The following is a 19,812-nucleotide window of genomic DNA, read 5'->3' as shown; positions in this document are numbered from 1 at the left end:
CAAAGGTTAAGATTTGCTTACCCTCAAACCACAGAGTGAGATGGTAAGCCTGAGATTCACCAGCAGATCTAGCTCTTGCAGTAAAAAAGAAAACATGGCACGGGTTAAGCAGCTCTTCTTTCATTTGTGCCTCTGTATTGCAGATTGCGGAGAAGGATCACATCCTCAATCCTACAACAGTTTAAATCCCAAGCAACTTCTAGCCAAACAAACCTCTATGGACATGCAATCCCCCCAAGTTTTCAGGGGTCAGATTCATTAAACCCACCACTGTATTGTAGTGTCTGGAATGGAAGAAGGAAGACACACAGAATGCTGTACCCCTCTAACTCCTAAAAACAGCAGCAGCCTCACACCACCAGTTTAGCCTTCATTAGGAGGGAACAATTTCCACTGCCTTTGGCTCATGCACAGATGAGATGCAGCACCATGCATGCAACCAACTCGCACACTTCCACCACTCAGCACACAAAAATTACCCAATGGTGAAGATGAGCCTCCGTAATGAGACCAGCCCGTGGGAGAAAAAGTAATGTGAAATAACCCTGAGCTCTAAGTTCAAATTTCAGCCAAGAGCAAAACTGAAGCAAATGGCAGGAATTATATGTTTGCTATGAGGCATGAAGCCAGAGCTAGAAGAATTGCCTCTATTCAGTGTCTTAGCTTTAGAAACCAGGAGTGCATAAACAATTAGACAATGGGCTTGGTGTACTGTTTCACTGCACTGTGTCAGAAGCGGTGGGGATGTATAGACTAGTACTCTTGGAGAACCCGCACTTGCATGAGGATGAGCACCATTAGTGCTGATCCATGAGAAACAAAGAAAGCTGGCAGAGACTGAAAAGCACTCCTTCTCCAAGCCATGGATACCACTTACTTCAAACAACCAGGAATGCCTGCTACAACTCTCCAATGCCAGCATTAGACTAAACTGCCTGGAGTAGTAAACACAGGGAAAACATATTCCAAAGTCCTTTGATGGGCTTTGGGGTAGGGGTGAGGGTGGCCAAAGAAGATTTCTGTACTTTAAGGCCTTGGCAAGGACAGTCTTCATCCAGGCTTGACTACAATTGTGACTGCCTACTTTATTCACCAATTTCAGTAGACACTGGCCTTCCTCCAGGTACTGACGGGGATTTTTAAGTAGTGTGTCCTTTCCAGCAATACCCCTCTTATGCCTCCAGCAGCCATCCTGGGCCTCTGCAACAGCACTGCCAGGCCACTTGCTGCCAGCTGAGTACTCCTGTTCTACCAAAATTCCAGGACTTTGGCCAAAGCTTTTAGTCGCTCATTAAACAAACCTCAGCTTCAGGTCTCATACCCCCAACAGCACATGTTATAAAAGATAACACTCCTTAAAGCTGGAGTTTGCAGCACCTCTAGGTTATATTGTATTCTGCAGTAATGGGAAAACACTCATCTACCTCAAAATGTCACCAGGACCTGAAGAGCAAGTTCTGGTTTGAAGCTCCATTCTACCAGCAGACAACTGGCAATAATGGATATCCACTGCATGATTTAATCCACTTTCCAATTACTAAAGTCAGCCAAGTTCTTTTCACTGGCTGAGTGTCTGTAAACCTAGATACAGATATTCATATACAGCCCAGAGCCTATTGTTGCTTGCTGAGCCGTGCTCACAGGATTTCACACAAGATTTCAAAATTTCCTACATTCATTCTGTGACTGGTAATAGGAGATGGAGGAGAAGAATGCAAATACTTTATACAATTAAGTCAGTGTTACACAGAGTCAGAGCCATGCATCTGAACATCTGATTCAATTACAGACTTGAAACCAAGAATATGAAACCCGTTCAGCTTGTCTTGTATCCCTCATTAGGTATTAGCTACCTACTGCTGTCTGCTCAGGGGACAGGAGGAAAAAGGACAGACCACACTTCCATTAAATACTGCAACACTCAAACAGTAATCTCCTAAATCCTTCACTTTGTGTGCCATTTTCTGCTCCTTAGCTCTCAGCTCTGCTCTGTTCCAGGTACTTTCAGGCCTTCATTCCCTTTTTCACTCCTTCCCTTGCTGAAGTGCCCCCCTGCTGGCTTGTCCACGCTCATCTGACTGCCGGTCACACGTGCTCCCGGTGAAGTCGTCACAGATGACAAGAGCACAACTCCTCATGACCAAGTGGCCTGAAATGCATTGCACAAAGCTGCTGTAGTGACTGGCAGCCCCTCTCACAACGTCTCATCCCCCTCTCTCTTCTCACTGCATTAGCCACTTGTCAGATCCTGATAAGAATTGCTTGATCTCACTTGTAGCACAGGAAACAAAATGCATCACAACCCATAGGTACAAAGTTGATCAGAAATCACAGTTCTTGTTTTTATTGTTTCCCTTAAGTATGAATTCTACAAAGAATGTGTAAAAAAGAGAATCGTTCCCTGTAACCCTCTATTAGTCTAGAATAGAATCTATTTCTGAAAATAACTGACAATGTGAGGGTTTAATCTCAGCGAAGTCCCACGATATTATGTCAAAAGGGAAGGCAAAAAATTACTTTGATGTTTTTAATTTTTTAACCCCATATACAAAAAGGAAAAAAAGACCCAATTATGCAGATTGTGCTCCCAGCCTTCCTAAAGGGCAAGGAATGGAGGACCTCAGATTCAAAGGCTCTGCATTCACATATGTCTTATAACAGAAGCAATAGCTGTCACTATTGGAGTTCAATTTCTAGCAAACATATTCAAAACCAGCACAAGACTACACAACAATCCACATGATTCAGCACAGGAATGCAGCAAGCTTTTACCTAAAGACAGCAAGTTTTGTCCCACACTACTCACTTCTTTATTCCTTTCAACATTTTAATGTTGTTTTCCTAAAATACTATGGGGGGATTGTCATGGCAACAAGCACAACAAATGATTCCTCTTCTGCTGCCCTGAGATACACTCCTTCCCCCCCTACTCATGGCTACCAGATAAATTAGGTAATGGGCAAAAGGCTGATAAAATTGAAGACATTTGTCCCACCTTTCCAAGCCCCTGACTCATTCCCTCCTCTCACTGCAGGTAAGCCAGGCACCAGATGCTCTCCCTCCTCTCTTAGCCAAGAGCCCTGCTCTGAAAGGAGCAAACCTTCTTACACTCCAGCACTCACAAAACCAACCTTCTTCACTTGCCTCCATGGAAATCTCTTCTTCCTGCACCTCCACATCCAGCTCTTCAGGACACAAATGTTTTCACCACTTTCTCTCCTGTCTCTCAGCCTCTCCTAAACTGGGAAACATCTCTGCCTCCTGCTTATTTTAACGGCAAGATCTGTTGCAGGTGGGACTTTCCCCCAGCCCACAACTACTACCAGCATTGCACTGCTTCCAACACCAGAAGACCCAGGTTTCCTGGAGGACAAGAGCCCTTGAAGAACTTTTCTGTAGAGCTTGAAATCTCTGTTATCCGAAAAATACACAGGCAGTCTTAGCTGATGGGTTACTTTAATCCATATAACAGATGCAATAGAATGGTAAAACTCCGCTGTGCTAATTGTTCCTCTTCTGTCTCTGGGGTTTGCACCAGCTTGCGGGAAAGGTGCACTTCTGCAAATACTTAACCAGACTTAAATTAAATAGTTATGGTTAAAATGAAATTGGAGAATTAAAGAAAGGTGACATGGTGAGCCTTCTCCAGCAGGAAATGAGAGAGATAAGATTCTTCTAGCAGTTTCCCCGCTGAATACAGAACTGTAGGACTTCCCTATTCTTAATATTGCATAAACTATTCACAGGTAATACTCCTACAAGGTAAATGCAGTCTTCATTTAAGCAAAATTTACAGTCAAGCTCTCACAGCCTTCCCTCTCTTGATTATCAGAGCATCTTTATTTACTACATGGAACATGCTAATTAAGAGTGAGATGATTTATTGCTCAGATCCTCTCCGAGACATCCTCCATAGGCTTTGCCTGTAATTGTGCCATTTACTTCCTACAGTGCATTACATCTCTGGAAATGTACAGGAACAGTGTGTGTGCAGAATACAATGGGCACTTTGTACTGCAGAGCTAATCCTTTGGGTTACAAGCAGTGAGCTCCAGGGTTGGAAAAGGCCCCTTTGGAACCCTGTATCCTTGCCCTATGGTTCACTCAGATTAAGAATGCTTTTTGTGTTTTTAATTATGTCATTCACTACTTACATAAAGTCCTTCTAGTAATCTTGACAAAAGATGGTGCATAGTCTATAACATATATGATGTATCTCCTGAACACAGCTTTGAGAAATTCAGAAAGGGTTTCCAAACCTAGGATAGTGTTTGGACGAAGTATCTCTGCTGCTGCTATTGTATTTTACATAGTTAGCCTTTTCCTCCCCCTCCCCCTTGGTTTCCTTGTTTTCTCCCTATTTGAATTTATTTGCCTTAGTTTTTCTTATTAAACATTTCTGTTCTCTGGATGCTCTCTATTTGAGCTGTACCCATGCAGTGCAGCACCACAGCTCTGCTCCCTGCCTGTGTGAGAAACTCTAATGTCTTACTTCAGAAAAACACTGTTGATTTTGATGGACTTTAAGGACACAATGAGGCAGCCCTGGGTGAATACAGCTCTTTCCAAACCAGGGAGGCTGGCTGGAGCACAGCTTCAAGGGAAAAAACGGACCTGAGAGGTAAAAAGGCCTCCCTGGTGACAGGCAGAGAAGAGTTGGAAAGCAGAGCCCCAGTTAAGGTGAGCAGCTGGTGGACTCCTTCCTGCCCAAAGGAAACCTCAACTCACCTGCCCTTTCACGAAGGGTCAGCTGCTGTTTACTGCCTCATTGTGTTTGCTATTTCCTCATCTGCAGGTTTCTCACCTGAAGAATCCCCTTGCCCAAAGAAAACCTGTTGTTTAGAGATGAGCTAGAGAGTCAGCACTATCTTTGTACAGCTACTTTGAAATACACAGACAACTTCCTCACTTCCTTAGGTTCTGTTAGCTCCAGCTAGAGGGTGTGTGCTGTGACTCACAGTACTGTAATGTACACATTAACACCTTTCACCCAAACAATGGCATCAAGTGTATTATTTAATATTTTCACCATATAATCAGTGAAGCATTTCCATATGTTATTAAGTATCATCACATTCCAATCTGAACAGCCTGTATGGGATTATTTCTGAAAGGTACTGCAAGTTACAACACTGAAACACAAAGAATGAAAATAAAATTTACCTTACTTATTAAATGAAGTGCTGTCACGGTACTGTGCTAATTACTGCAACAAGTAATTAAGCCTGCATTCTTATTTTATCTGTACAAGATTTCTGTTGCAAGCCTCAGCCTTCATAGTATAGCTGAAAAACCAAACAGTTATGGGAGAAGGACACAAACATGTCCAAAGTGACTGAATGAGGTTATATAATGATGTTATTTCTCTTATTCTGAGACACATAGCAGTTCTGCACTATGGAATAATTACACTGTTATCAGAAAGGCCCAGTTGGTTCCCCAAAATGCATCCCACTCACTGAAGTTGTTTATTATGAATTTTTTAATATCTAGGTCTCTCAGAAAATGCATGACATCATGTCCCTCACTCACTGTGCTTTGTTCAGCACTCGTGCTATGCAAAATCATGAAAAACTGTTAAACAGTCAGGCCTTCCCCCTGGCATTTTGCTGTCACCACTGTGGGACAAGCAGTCCCTTGTTCTGGGTTGTTGTTGTCCACAGGCATGGTTCAGATGAGCCCTGACGTGCTCAGCTGGACAGAAGAGCACCGGCAGCTGTGGGACAAACACACGCAATTAGCAATTAGCCAGCACCTGCCATGCACTGCACTCACAAGCCTCATTCAGAACATTAAGCAGTCCCCTGATAGATAAGGAGGCTACTAAAGACAGAGTAACTACCCTGAGGAGAAGACTACAAATTAGACAAACAACTGTTGCATTGCCTGGATATTATTAGTGAAGCAGAGTTTACCCCAGAAATTAAATGTAATGTTACTAAGGGGAAATATCCTGTTCCTCCCAGGCAGGACCAACTGCAGAGATGCTGTGGCTTCTGCTGCAGGTGTTTGCTAGGGGGAAGACAAGAGAGGGTTTGCAAAGAGTTACTCACAGATTGTACCAAAAGCTAAGGTGGTTACTGTTATACAGACCACTGAAACCTTTCATGCCTTCCATCTCCAGCAGGGATCCTAATTTCATTTTCCACTTGAAGTACACAGGTAAGGCTATGTCCTAAATCCAAATGACTACCAGCATGTTATGTACACTGCTGAATGCCACTGAACTCATCCTCTTACTGAACAAGCTTTTTCTTTTTTAATACACAAACCACCAAAGAGGACATGAATCTTCTCAGGCAGGCAATGAATAGTCCCACTGCAGAATGCATTGAACCACGTATCTGCACAGAACACAAGCCCATTGCCTAGCAGACCTAGCCAGACCACATTTTCCACTACATTTTTATTTTGAAAACAGCTGACTGCACAAAACAAAAGTCAGTTTCATTCCCCAACTATCAGTCTGTATTTTAAACACATTCCAGTCAATGCTATTTGAGCTCTTACATGTTTGTTTTCTTTGAATCTGAGTGAATGCATTTGATTCTGATGAATGATAAGTCCTCTGAAGAACTAAGTCCACATTTATTTTTTCAACATTTATTCAAAGTAAATTCTGGATTACAGAATTACTCTGAAGCAATATAAAAAGATGCATTGGAAATCCATGCTGCCAGTGCTCTCCTATGGCAGTTATATTCAGGAAATGGAACTACTGCATGAACTGGGAAACTAACCAATAAAACAAATGGCAATTTTTCAGTCACCTGGCTGCAAACCATCTGCATACCTAGAATTCCCCAGGACAATGAGCGAATAGTGCTAACCAACAAACCATGTTTGTGATATATCCACAGGCAGCTCAATAATAAGCAAACAGTTCTGTAGGCAGATGAACTGAAGAAAAACTATTTCCTAGGCTAATCAGCATGGGATAACATATGCCCCAAATGGGAAAAATTCTGCTGCACCTTCCTATCACAGAGGGACCTGTCCTCTAGCCACTTACCTCTTTTCAAAGGACATCTATGACATTACTTGTTTTTATCACCTGAACTCACACAAGATGAAAAGGTCTAAGTAGAAAACAGACATGGAATTGAGTAAGCCTGGCTTCCATAACAAAAAACCCACAACAACCAACCAAGTGGAAGTAGGATCATGTAAACAAGATTCAAGTAATTTGGCCCTGGATTTTTATGTTTTTCTTTGAGCAAAATGTATGTGGTGACTGCACTGGGTCCTCTGTAGTCTAATGAGATCCAGATTGTCTTTCGTTTAATTGAAAAACATGTGCTTTTATAGTTGATGCTAAGTCTGAAGCATTACAAGCCAGGTACCTTTGATTTCAGTGATACAGAAAGCAGGATTGTACACCAAGGACTCTGAAGACTTACAAAAACTACAGTAACAATCTCACCAGTCCTTAAAGGAACAAGAGGAACAAGTTTTAGGGCTCACCTTTATTGGACATAGTCATTTGCACCACGAAGCTATTTGGTAGATCTAACTTTGCAGAAAGATGGCCCATTCTCCTCCTCAAACATGGGATGATCAGTTTGAATGACAAATACTGGAGATTTAGGATAACTCTTAGGGAAAATCATTACTGTGGAAAACCACTCCTGACCCTGAAAAAGCCTATTTAAGTCTGAACTAGTGTGGTAATTACTGATATGGTAAGCATTTCCTGAAGGACATGAGGTGATTTCAGATGTCTGCAGTATGTGGATCAGTGTGCAAATCATAGAATCACAGAATCATCTAGGCTGGAAAAGACCTTTAAGATCATCCAGTCCAGTCTATAACCCAGGATTGTCAAACCCACCATTTAATCATGTCCCTAAGTGCCACATCAACACATCTTTTAAACTCCTCCAGAGGTGGTGACTTAATCACTTCCCTGGGCAGCCTGTTCCAATGTCAAATAACCCTTTCAGTGAAGAAATTTTTCCTAATATCCAGCTGAACCTCCCCAGTACAACTTGAAGCCATTTCCTCTTGTCCTTTTGCTTGTTATTTGGGAGGCTGACACCTGGCTACACCCTCCTTTCAGGGAGTTGTAGAGGGCAATAAGGTCACCCCTGAGCCTCTTTCTCCCCAGGTGAGAAACTAAACACTCCCAGATCCCCCTCATCAGTTTTGTGCTCCAGACCCTTCCTCAGCTCTGTTGCCTTTGTCGGGACTCACTCAAGCACCTCAAAGTCCTTGTAGCAAGTGGCCCAAAACTGGCTACAAAATTGAAGGTGCAGCAGTGCAGCCTCACCAGTGCTGAGTGAAGGGCACTGCACACTGCACTCAGGTAGTGTGTTCTGGGAAAGAAATTATTTTCAGAGCTCAAAGAGAACTACTCTTATATAGCTCAATGTAGCACATAGGCAAACCACAGCCAGAATTTACAAAATGGATGTCTAAAAACTACACTAAAGGAGTCCAGTTTTCAAAATATCTTGGAGCCCAGTGCCCTCAGAAATGGAGAGCATTGGTATGGTTTTGCAGGGACAGTACTGGACCATGGGGAAATTGGTGGGCCAGCTCATGCTTCTGTGCCATATGACATGCCCAACTTTCCTCCTTTGCCTGGCTTTCCTGGAAATATCACTAAGTTTCTGCACAGCACTTAGTCATATGTGTGATCATTTCTGTATTTCACTCTACAAACTGAGGGGTTTTTGTAGTTTGATGACATATTTCTTCAACTGTCCTCTGCTATAGAGATTTGATCTATCTTCTGCATCAGGAACTGACTCAGGAGAACATCCTGCCATGTTAAATGATGTCACTGTCACCTAGTGTTCCTGAAAAAAACACCAAGAGAACTCTCTGAGGTCTGTCTGTATATGACACATAGCATCTAAATTGTGTGTCTAGCACGTAACCCATTTATTGGCATAAACTATGATGGTAAAAAAGTATTTGCTTTTAGGGTGTCAGCAAAACCTGTGCTCTGTGCCTGGGCATTTCTGAAAGTGCAAGGATCAGATTCTCAACAAAAACACAAAGGTATCCCAGTTCTCATTCTACAAGACAGTGGCTTGGTTGGACTTGAGCGTGAGTGCCTTTTGCTAGTTTATATTACCTTCCCACATGGATTAGGTTTGGGCAGCAATGAATTATTATGGGGTAACTCATCCTATCTCCATCAGAGTATCTGGATTTTAGGCATCTGTAGGGCTGACACTCAGGTGTCAGTATGTGGGTTTCAGGGTTATTATAAAGATGAAGTCATAACACCATCATGAAAGATGCCAGCACAGTGGGCCAGATGCAGGTCTTGTGCTGATATAGTGCAAACATGGGCAGTAAACAAGAAGAGGAGGAGAGAAGAGCAAATCACTGCTTCATAAACAGTTTCTGTTCATAAGGAATCATGCAAACACTGCATTTAAGAGACTACATGTCTTAAATACCTGTAGTATTTAGGAGACAATGAATCACAGAGTTTACAGTAAAAAGGCAGTGAAGCATGTATGTTCACAGATGAGAAAGACTGGCTTAGCTACTCAGGCCCTGTTTCTGGAAGCAGGATTATCTGCTGTCTAAATCTCCTTTGCAGAGGAGGCAGTAAAAAATTTGGCTGCAGAAGAATTGACAGTGGTTCCAAAAAAACAAAACCCAAAAAAACCCACCAAAGTCAACACAGGGAAATCTCTCCTTGCTGCCAAGAAAATCCACAGCAGAGCAGGAGTCACCAAAAGCTGTGGGTTGGAACATGGACCAGGTGAAAGAGAGCACCAGGACACTGCCCAAGAGAGGCAGAACAAGCAAAAGGGACTGTTTTTCATAGAGAGGATACAGCAGTAGGAAACTAAGTCCCACAACAGGTGATCCCTAACTCTCCCCACAGTGGGATGAGGGAGAGAAGGGCAAAAGTAAGAAAACTTTTGTGTCAAGATAAAGACAGTTTAATCAGGAAAGGGGGAAACAAACCAAAACAAACCAAAACAAACTAAAAAGAAAAACAAGTGATACAAAAGCAATCACTTAACACCAGCTACTCCAATATCCAGCGAGTTCCCAAGCAATGGCAACCCCTGGCAAACTCACCCCAGCCTCATTGTTGAGTAGGATGTTGTAGAGTATGGAATATGCCTTTGGTCACCTGGGGTCAGCTATCCTGGCTGTGTGCCCCCCCCAGCCTCTTGCCCACCTCCTCACTGCAGAGGCAGAGTGAGGAATGGAGAAAGCCTGGCCAGGGTGTAGGCTCTGCTCAGCAGTAGCTAAAACATCTGTGTGGTATCAGCACTGCTTGGTGACACATCCAGAGCACAGCACTGCACAGCTGCTCTGAAGTAAATCTCAGGAAAACCCAGTACAGGGACCCACTCACACCCAGTTAAAGGTGACTGAACCTTGTCAACAGCCATTGCACTCGAGTAATGATTTCCAGAGGAGTGCAATTCAGGCTTGGGTGCCTCACTCTCTTTAATGAATCAGTAAGAGACAGATTCACTTATTTTACATAAAACTCAGGAGCTGAGTTGCACAACTCACACAGAAGGCTATGTGGATGGATGGACAGACCACACACCTGGGCTAGTGACCTAGATGCAGACTAAAGACAGGAATAACAGGAAGTTTTACTGCACAAAGGCCAGTGAAGCTGAAATCTGTGCTGATAAATCTTTTTAAAAAGGACACCCACCTAAAAACTGTGTTCCTGCCACAGACCTGGGTAACACTTGGATACACTGCAGACTCTGCTGGATTTGGTTTCTGCAGAGCACTCCTACCCTGGGGAACAAATTCTGCAGAGGTGGGATCTCCTAGACTCGTCTACATTCTGACTCTTGAAATGAGTAAAAGTCTCCTAGTTAAGCGGACATTTTGGATTAACAGTTTATTCCTTCAGTGGCAATCTTCAGGGAAAGCAAATATACAGGTCGCATGAGCCTGCTGAAAGCCAGTTACTTTACATATCACAACTTACAGGCTCATATAGACACAATAACCATGCACATGGACTTGCCCACTTTTTCAGCAACCTCACAACTCTCTAACATCAGAGGTCTCTGAGCAATCTAGCTCAGTGTCATTCAATCTCTGATTCTCTTTAGCTGACCTTTGAATCAAGCAGCAACAAAACAGGTTTCTCTCCCTCCATGTCCTATGTTTCTTCCACCAGCAGTATGCTTATACTCTCCTTAAAAGAAAAAGGCTAAGCAGAGGTGCTTTTATGAATAATTTGTAGCTACTTTGCTAAGCTCTCATCAGCCCCATCACGTAACCACTGCTCTTGAATCTCCATTACACTCTTACCTTTATCTCCAGATTCAGATTACAAATAATGTTTTCCCGTGGAAAGCAGCCATTTTCTTACTCATGGAGGTTCCACTGGGATGCACAGCTACCCAGAAATACACAATATTTCACCACCTTATGACGCTATCTGAAAAAAATTCTTTTGTTCCTTGCAGTGGCTCAACTGAGAGGCAGAAGAAAAACAGACAAAACTCCCTATTCCAAATTCAGTTTGCAGTCTCACACAAACATACCAACTGCCCAACAGCAAGCAGTATTCATCAATTGTATCCAAACATAGTATTTTTTAAATGACTCTGCAAATACAAAATGCTGATTTTTGAGCATTGACTACTCCAGTAGGCTTAACATATTACTTATCTAATATTATAATATCTGCTTCAGAAAGCATATTAAAAATATATATATAGCATTTTTGCAATATTTTGCAGTGGTGTTTTCACCTGTGAGTCATTGCTGACTTGCAAGCATGAACATGAATGAATGTTATACAACTTCTACTGAATAAGCTACTGGATCAATTCACTCATCTGAGCACTTCCTGATGACATGTTGGTATTTTCTGTGCTTTTGAATAAAAAAGAAGCTTAGCAGAAGTGACAACATGCAATATTCACACATTGCAAAAGGCACAGAGAAGTTAAGAAACAGAAATAATAAATGAGTAAATCATAAAAGACCAAAACCAACACTGAAACGAGTTAAACTGAGCTCAAAGTAATGATTCTTCGGATCAAATCCAGTGGAAGTGATTATGCTCAATACATGGCTTCTAACTTCATCACTTTCTGCTTCATAGCTGGCAAAACCTGACAGAAATCTGGTTACAGAGTGAAAATAGAGGAAGTAATTATTTTACGTTTTACCTTCCCATGTTTGCTGTACTTGAACATTTCCTTTGCTTTGGTAAGCTCTATTCAACTTGATGTTGCTTTTAAAAGAAGTTATTTTCTTTTTCTGACCATATTCCTCACAAATACATAGCAGGCACAGAACTTCACGTCATCCCTTCAAGTTCTACGATTTTCTTATGGCAGGAAATTTGCAATTCCCAATATTAAGTTTTTATATCAACAGCTAGAAGGTCCTTTACTGGTGCAGCTGCTGACTTATGATTGGATATCTCAGAACTACTGGCCATCAAACATAACTCCTTCACCCAGAAGTTTTTCATACTCTGTTACAGACCACTGACCTACAGCTTGGCTCTCAATGAATTGCTCTTCTGTAATATAGGATGAACAGCATCCTTATAGAAATTAGAAGTTAGAAAGGTAAAAAGAAGATAAAAAAGAAAATTAACAGCAAAAAATCCTGAATGTTTACTTGTGGGTCACCACTTCAGAGGTCTGACCACAGCAGAAAAGCAGGTCTGTATCCGGAAATGAACCAAGACACTCTTGTGCCACAGCTGCAGAGGTCAGGCACACCATGGCACAGGCCTGCTTGCTGTACTCAGTGATGCTGATCACTGTGCAGCTTCTGACAATGACCAGCTCATCATCATTGCAAGAAACAGCACTAGCACCTCAAAGTCCTCATTTCCTGCTTCATGGCTGAAAGAAACTAGAGAAATCATTTTTTACAGCCTCATACATGATATTTCTTTGATCATAGCTGTCTCAGAGGCTGTCTGTAAGAAAGAATGCCATGAGCATAGCAACTGCAGGTGTCTCCTGTGATCTGCTGAAATCAATGCAATGTCTGACAGCTGAAGCAGAAACCGAATTTCAGGTAACAAAATTTCGGTTTGCTGTTCACAAAGGAGCGCTTGACCTCTGCCTCTGGGCTTTCCAGTATGGAAGGGGTAATGCCTGGAAGCCAGAGAGCCTGATAAGCATGCAAGGAACCCCAGAGCCCCGCCCGCCCCCGTCAGTGTGGCCACTTACACATTCACAAGCATTATTTGCACACATGGTGGCTTTGATGGTGTCATTGTGTCCTACCAAGAAATCCATTAAAATCGATTCAGTTCGCATACATCACTGCTGCTCACATCTAAGATCTAAACTACCATTTCATGCTTTGTGACAGAAAAGGACTAAACACTGAACAACAAACGTGCTTCCCTCAGTTTTTCAGCTTTCAGCATTCTCCACAAAGGTACCTCACCAGTAAATACCAATTTCCCCAGACCAGTGGGAGGGAGCCCAGTTGGGATTCTCCAATTCTCTGCCCCTTACATTGCCATACTGGTCACTCCAGCCTCCTACTGCAGAAATGACCAGCTGAAAAAAAAATAAAAAATAAACCTTTCAATCACTGCTCAGTGCAAGAATGTGTTTACATTTATATTCAACTCTCTTTTCCACAACACACACAATAGCACAAACTAATGTAGTATACTCCAGAAAACACAATCTCTTTTGTGTCCCATCTCCTGAAAGAATCAAAATGCTTCTTAAATGTGAGATTTTTTTTTCTTTCAGAGTTAATTTTCCTAATTGTACTTTTATCACTTACATACCAATATCTTATCCCATTTTGTGTGCAATCTTTAGTTGCAATCAACAGCACAATGGGCAATATTCTGGCATTTTGGATTCCTGTCACAGCCAGTCCAGGGAGCTCAGTGGCAGAGCACACTGCTGTCACTAGAGCTTACAGTGCTTTCTCAGCCCTCCAAAGCTTCTTGCTGTGTTTCTGAAATGTCAAAGCTGCTGACTGCTGACTCACAGGTGCAAATGGCTTCCTGACTTTTTTAATATTCAAGTGTTACCTCCATCTTTTGCAAAAGTACTGCCAATTGTAAACCACTAGAGCATTTTCATTTTTTTTAAGAAGTCTTCAACAACTTATTAGTGATGGTGATATGAATTCAAGCAATTACTTGATGTAACACAGTGATTTGTCCAAATTAAAATGAGCTAAAGGGATTCTTAAGATGAGGCTAAACATCTGATACTCGCTCTTTTACTAAGACACCAGGACACTTAGTAAAAGCAACACTGTGCAAACATTCATGGGAGAGTGTGGCTCACTTCTGGCAGGAACCTGTTCATTGTCTCCCTATCTTCTGCACTTCTGCATTATCATGAACCTGATACCAACAAAAGAGACAATATTAGGCAAGCTTACCTTTGAGAGAGTTGCAGGCCATAGGCTCTATAATTCTATCCCCTTTTATTCCCCTTTTTTTCCAGAGCTCCCTCACTCAAACCATGAAACCACTAATGAAGAACCACAAGAAAGCATCAGTACAGACTAGCAGATTCTCTCAAAGGATTAGAGCTACAAGAACACAGGCAGAGACATCTGCCATTTTCTCTGTTTCCTTTTTTTTCCTTGTTCCTTCTGTTTTAATGGGAAAGGAACTATTTACATAGACAAAATAAAATGAAACTACATATTTTCATCTTACAGATGCTTTGTAGGAACTGAAACAGGGAGAGTGGCTATGTGGCCTTTTCCTTTTCCTGTTCTCATAAAGAGCTTCCTGAGGTGATATAAAATAATGTTACTCCCCTGAAGTCCACTGCACTCCTGTGGCTTATGGTTTTTGTATCTCACTCACTGGATCTAAAGCAGAAGTTATGAAAAGAGAAAAAATTACTGAGCAAACTCATGTAGGAAAAGTGCAAATGAAATGTCTGCTACTACAAAACTGCATGTTCAGATCTTCTAATGTTCATCAGAATAATAAACCAATTTCTCTCAGATAAAAATCCTCATATCTCCCACTCATAAAATTATTCCTTTAGATTGCCCAATTTTGCATGTTGTAGTCTTCCACTATTATCTGGTTTACAGCAAACTTTTAATCGGAGTAACAGTTTTTACACCAGTTACAAAAAATGTTGCTAGAGCTCAATTATTTCTTTATTTTGGCCATGCCATCAGTCTGGCATTTGTAGAAGGACTTTGTTCTATTCTGTTTAAAGTTCCTGTTAACTCAGTCCATAAAACTATTTTCATTACACAAAGCATTTTAGAGTTTCTTATTCCTGTAAATTAAAACAATGAACTATTTTGGGAAGGGCAAAACAGGGTGGATTCCATGTAAAATTATTCTGCTTCTATGCACTTGCAGCTTATGTAATATGAAAACAATAAATATTAAAAATCTCTGCCAAAAAAAAGGCTGTATTTCTTGAGTGGATAGAAAAATAGTGCCATAGCAGAGGGAAAAGTCACCTCAGTCTAGGGGACAAATGCCTGCAGATAAGAACACATCAACAATATAATCAAATAAAGAAAATCAAATAAGGTGATAAGGTGGTGGGATCTATTTTTATTAATTTTTTTGTAATCTCAGTTTCAAAACACACCTCCTTTGGTGAGAACAGGTCAGGTGTAAGATATTCAATAGAGGTAAATTTGAGATTTACTGTGGACTTACAGAAATTCACTTTTCCAGTTAATCAGAAAAAATAACAAGCAATAATTAACAATGAACTAATAGGCAGGTAAATATATATCATTATAAGAAAGAGTTGATAAATGGGCATAGTATTTTGTCTAGCGATTCTCCATAAATTGTTTTTGTTCTAGGGATCTAATGTAATGACTAAAATTCCTTGCAAAGCAGACCGACCCCCTACCCCTGCTGCTTGCAGGGAGGTTATTTACTGCTGTTAGTTCACAGAGCTGCATTTGAGATTTGCAGGGCTGCACTGAAGCCAAAGCCGGTCCCACCGGGCAGCTGGAATGATATCCACGTGACAAATACACTTACCTCACAGCCTGCTCTCCAACATGCAGCAATAGTGACTTTCACACTGGCTGTGTGCAAGACGTGACAATTTATTTTTTTTTTTTACTCTTAGTGAGCTATTAGAAAGTCAGAGGCACATTTTTGTTCATAGTTATAATTTAAAAGAGAGTCATACATGAACCCTAACCGGACTGCATAAACATCTGCCAAATATCATTAACTTTTCTTTCATATATAAAAGCCTTTCTATTATGAGTAATTCACAACATTGCTCTTTCCCAAATGAAGAAGGAAGCACACAGGATTCATCCAAACTGAGAAGGAGCAAGTTCTCGTCCAAGCAGACCCCGTCCCCAAGCTCCCCCCCTGCCCTGAACCCCGCTGTGCCACATGCCCAGCCCGGTACTAACACAAGCTCTCAGAGCACATCGGCAGAACGACGGGAGAGGCCATGGACCGTGGGGAGCTTGGTTACGGCCACTGGTTTTACCTGAAAGGCACTCCCATACAACCGCAGCTGCTATCAGGACAAGGCTTTAACTCAACAGATCATTCGAAAAAGAAAGTCCGACCCTCTCCCGGCCATCAGCTGCCTCAGCCATTACCCGCTCATAGGCGCCTCTGCCATCGGGCCCGGCTGTGCAGACGACGCTGTGCCGCTCTCCGCTGGCCAGAGATCCCAGGAACATGGTGAGCCGTGTCCTGTCCGCTCATGCCATGACCACAAAACATGAGCAACAGCAGACTGCCGCCCACAGACACCGCCGGACACACGGACACCACGGCGCACAACCGCCCGCTCTGGCACCTGCCTGAGGGACACCTCTCACGGCATATAAGGGCCTTCCCCATTGGATGAGCCGCCCCGAGTGGGCCAGAATAGCCAATCACAGTTCTCGTCTCTCCCGAGGGGCTCTCCCCTCACGCCGGGCAGGCTGTGAGGGCCACGCTGAGCGCGGGAATTCCCGAGATCCGCCGGGCACCCTGTGGGCTCTGCCAGCCCCTCTGCTCCGGCCGGGACTGGCCACAGCGGCCCCTCTGACTCCGAGGAAGCCACTGCTACACAGTGGGAAAGAGTACGACCAGAACAGAACGTGACGGGGTGAGAGAGCGTCGAGGAGAGGCGGTAGGATAGGGGCCCCAGCAGCGCTGGGCTGAGGGCGCGGAGAATACCGGGGAGCCTCTGGAATCCCCATCAGTGCTGAGGCAAAGCCCGCTGGCGGTTGGCAACCAGGATAGTCCAGGTCTCCCTTTTACTGTACATTTTCTCATAATAGTCCTTGATCCCGGAGTTAAGACTGAGAACTTGTGCCTAAGTATTGCTCTTTCCTCACTTCCCTGAAAACGACCCCTGTTTCTTCTCAAGCTAAAAGAGCTGCAGGTTTTCTTCTCTGAATCTACTACTAAAGAACTGCCAGGTAGGTCTACTTAAGCAGTTCTTCTCTCTCACGAAGGAGGCTGAGCTTGAGGGCAACTAATATTTCTTATAAAGATGTTTTCCACAGAAGTCCTTTTTCATCTAACAGGTAAGTCCCAAACTCAACCTTTTTATTTGGAAATGTGTTAACATTTCCTGTAGATCTGCTCAGCAGAACAAATGGTATAGTATGGTACATTTGCATCAAAATGTTCTGTCTCGATTCAGCATTAAACCACATCCTCCTGCACTGGTTGTGCCTTATTTCTCTCTTTGCTAGAGACAGCACCACAGGCTACGGTGTTCTGAGCAGACATGAGGGCACTGTGGCAGGCACAGTTTACCCCATGAGCCTAGCCCTGAGGGGCAGTGCTTCATGCAAACATAAATTCCATTTGTTCACAAAGCACAATGGTAGCATAAGCAGTTATAACACATTTACTCCTGAATGTGGTATTTTCGCATGTATGAAACCAACTTTTTACTCAGCCTAACACCAAAACTATTTTAGTTTTGGAACTGATGTTCACTTCCTCTCACACCCCCTCAAACTCCACAAAACTTTTGCTCCAGAAAGAAGGGCTTCCAAAGCAACCCTCCTCTGATCATTTCTGTCTCAGAGAAAAAAAACTGTCTTTGCTCTTTGGCATGAATTTCATAGGAATTAGTCTGGAGAAACATGTTCCAGCAAAAGGTAATAGGTATCACAAGTGCTTTCAGATCTCCATTCAGATGCATTTCTTTACTCTGTAAGTCACACATACAACGCTCTCGTTGATTCAGGCATTAATTAATCTCTGTGAAACTGGCCGAGCCGTATCTTTTACAAGCAGAGAATATTAATGAAACCCAAGCTATTTGCATTCGTGCTTTTAAATAATCCAGAGGCTGCGGAGTGCTAGAGTTTTGACAGGAAGGTGATTTCAAGTGTGTTCCCTGGCAGTTAGTTAAACCTGTCACAACCCATTAAAATCCACACCCGAGCTCCATCTGTGTAGCTGCGGACCAAACCGCGCAGCCTCGTATCACTTGTACGGGTTCCAACTTCTCAACGTTTTAATCTTGTAAAGTTTAGCGCCTGTTAAGTTGTTCCTCGCAGTGCAGCTCTAACGCGGATGTTAGCGAACCGCTCCCGTCCGTCAGAGGGTGCAAGGGACGGAGCGAAAGGCCCGGCGGCTCCGCGGCCGCGCCCGGGGCCTGCGGAGGGGTCCGCGCGCGCCGCCCTGCGCGCTGCGGCCGCGGCGGGGGCGGACGGTGCCGGCCGCGCGCGCCGCCAGCCAATCGCGCGCCTCCTCGGCTCGGCGGGCGCTGCCCCCCGCGCGCGCCGCCCACCTGCCGGCGCGGGCTGCGGCCCCGCGTGACGTCACGCCCAGATGTTCCCCAGGCCACGCCCCGCGGGGTCCGGGCGGCTCCGGGCAGCGATAACGGGGAGCGCCGAGTCCGCTGTCACAGCGCGATGGGAGGGCTGCGAGACCGCATCGCCAGCTCGTTGCCTTCTTGAGAAAACGGCATTAATCCATACTCCGAGCAACAAGCTGCCAGTGCCAGGATCTATCTGCTGTTCTTTTTCTCTTCCATTGGACCGCCAACGCTTTTTCGATTTAGTGACAAGCTGGGTGTGATCGTCACGAACAAAGTGTGGGTTTGATGGCTGCTAAATCAGCCTTTGCTCCTACAAACCGATCCTAAGAAATAAGGGAGGGAAAAGTCTGCTTGTGTAATCTTTAAGAAGGGAAAGAGCGCTGTTGTGTTGGGTTTGTTTTTTTCTTTTTTTTTGTCTTCGAGTGTTTGGATTTCTTTTTAAACTTATGAAAAATGGCAACAGCAGCATATGTGGATCATTTTGCAGCAGAGTGCCTTGTTTCTATGTCGAGTCGTGCTGTTATCCATAGTCCCAAAGGGGAGCCTGATCCCCAACCTGATGCAGCAATACTTCCTTCATCCAATGGAGAAGAGAGACGGGAAGTCAGAGAAACCGGGAAAGACAATGGATCATCATTACTTGTGGTAGCCAGCATTTTAGCAGATCTGAACCAGCATGTCCCAAACTCACCTGCTCTAAGGACGGAAAAAACAGAGACGCTTGATTTAACAGAACAAATACACATTTCTATTGCTCCTGAGGAGTTTGGGGAAGAAAGTCTGTCTTCAGCTGGTAAGCATGGAGGAGAAAGAGCAGCCACACCTACTAGCCCGGCTGCAGTAACTGAGCCAAGCCCCAGACAAAAGAACAAACGCATAAGAAGCTGGACTGACCCCGGATCACCCCAGAAAAAGCACAAATGCCACTATGTGGGGTGTGAAAAAGTTTATGGCAAATCTTCCCATCTTAAAGCTCATCTAAGGACCCATACAGGTTAGTTACAATCCAGCCAGAGATTTATTTGTTACAGCTTGGTAATTAAAATGAAAAACAAAACCAAACAAACTTTTATTTGGCCACTGTTACGGTTTCATCTCTCGGAACTCAAGCTCG

General features: G+C 43.4%; 2 protein-coding genes across 2 annotated transcripts in view; one reads left to right on the top strand and one right to left on the bottom strand.

Moving 5' to 3' along the window:
• Positions 1-16,710, bottom strand: part of TRPM1 (transient receptor potential cation channel subfamily M member 1) — a 121,366-nt gene extending 104,656 nt beyond the window's left edge. The window contains exon 1 of the mRNA XM_040077202.2: positions 16,525-16,710. The gene's annotated coding sequence lies outside the window, so the exon portion shown is untranslated. The remainder of the gene's footprint in view (positions 1-16,524) is intronic.
• Positions 16,711-18,733: 2,023 nt separating this feature from the next.
• KLF13 (KLF transcription factor 13) overlaps positions 18,734-19,812 on the top strand; it is a 30,629-nt gene continuing 29,550 nt past the window's right edge. Inside the window, exon 1 of the mRNA XM_040077554.2 lies at positions 18,734-19,692. Coding sequence (XP_039933488.1) covers positions 19,152-19,692 — 541 coding nt within the window. The 5' untranslated portion in view covers positions 18,734-19,151. The remainder of the gene's footprint in view (positions 19,693-19,812) is intronic.

The sequence above is a fragment of the Hirundo rustica genome, chromosome 13, assembly GCF_015227805.2.
Source record: "Hirundo rustica isolate bHirRus1 chromosome 13, bHirRus1.pri.v3, whole genome shotgun sequence".
NCBI classification, from domain to species: domain Eukaryota; kingdom Metazoa; phylum Chordata; class Aves; order Passeriformes; family Hirundinidae; genus Hirundo; species Hirundo rustica.
Note: the sequence above shows the minus strand (reverse complement) of the source record. Positions and strands in the feature narration are given on the sequence as shown.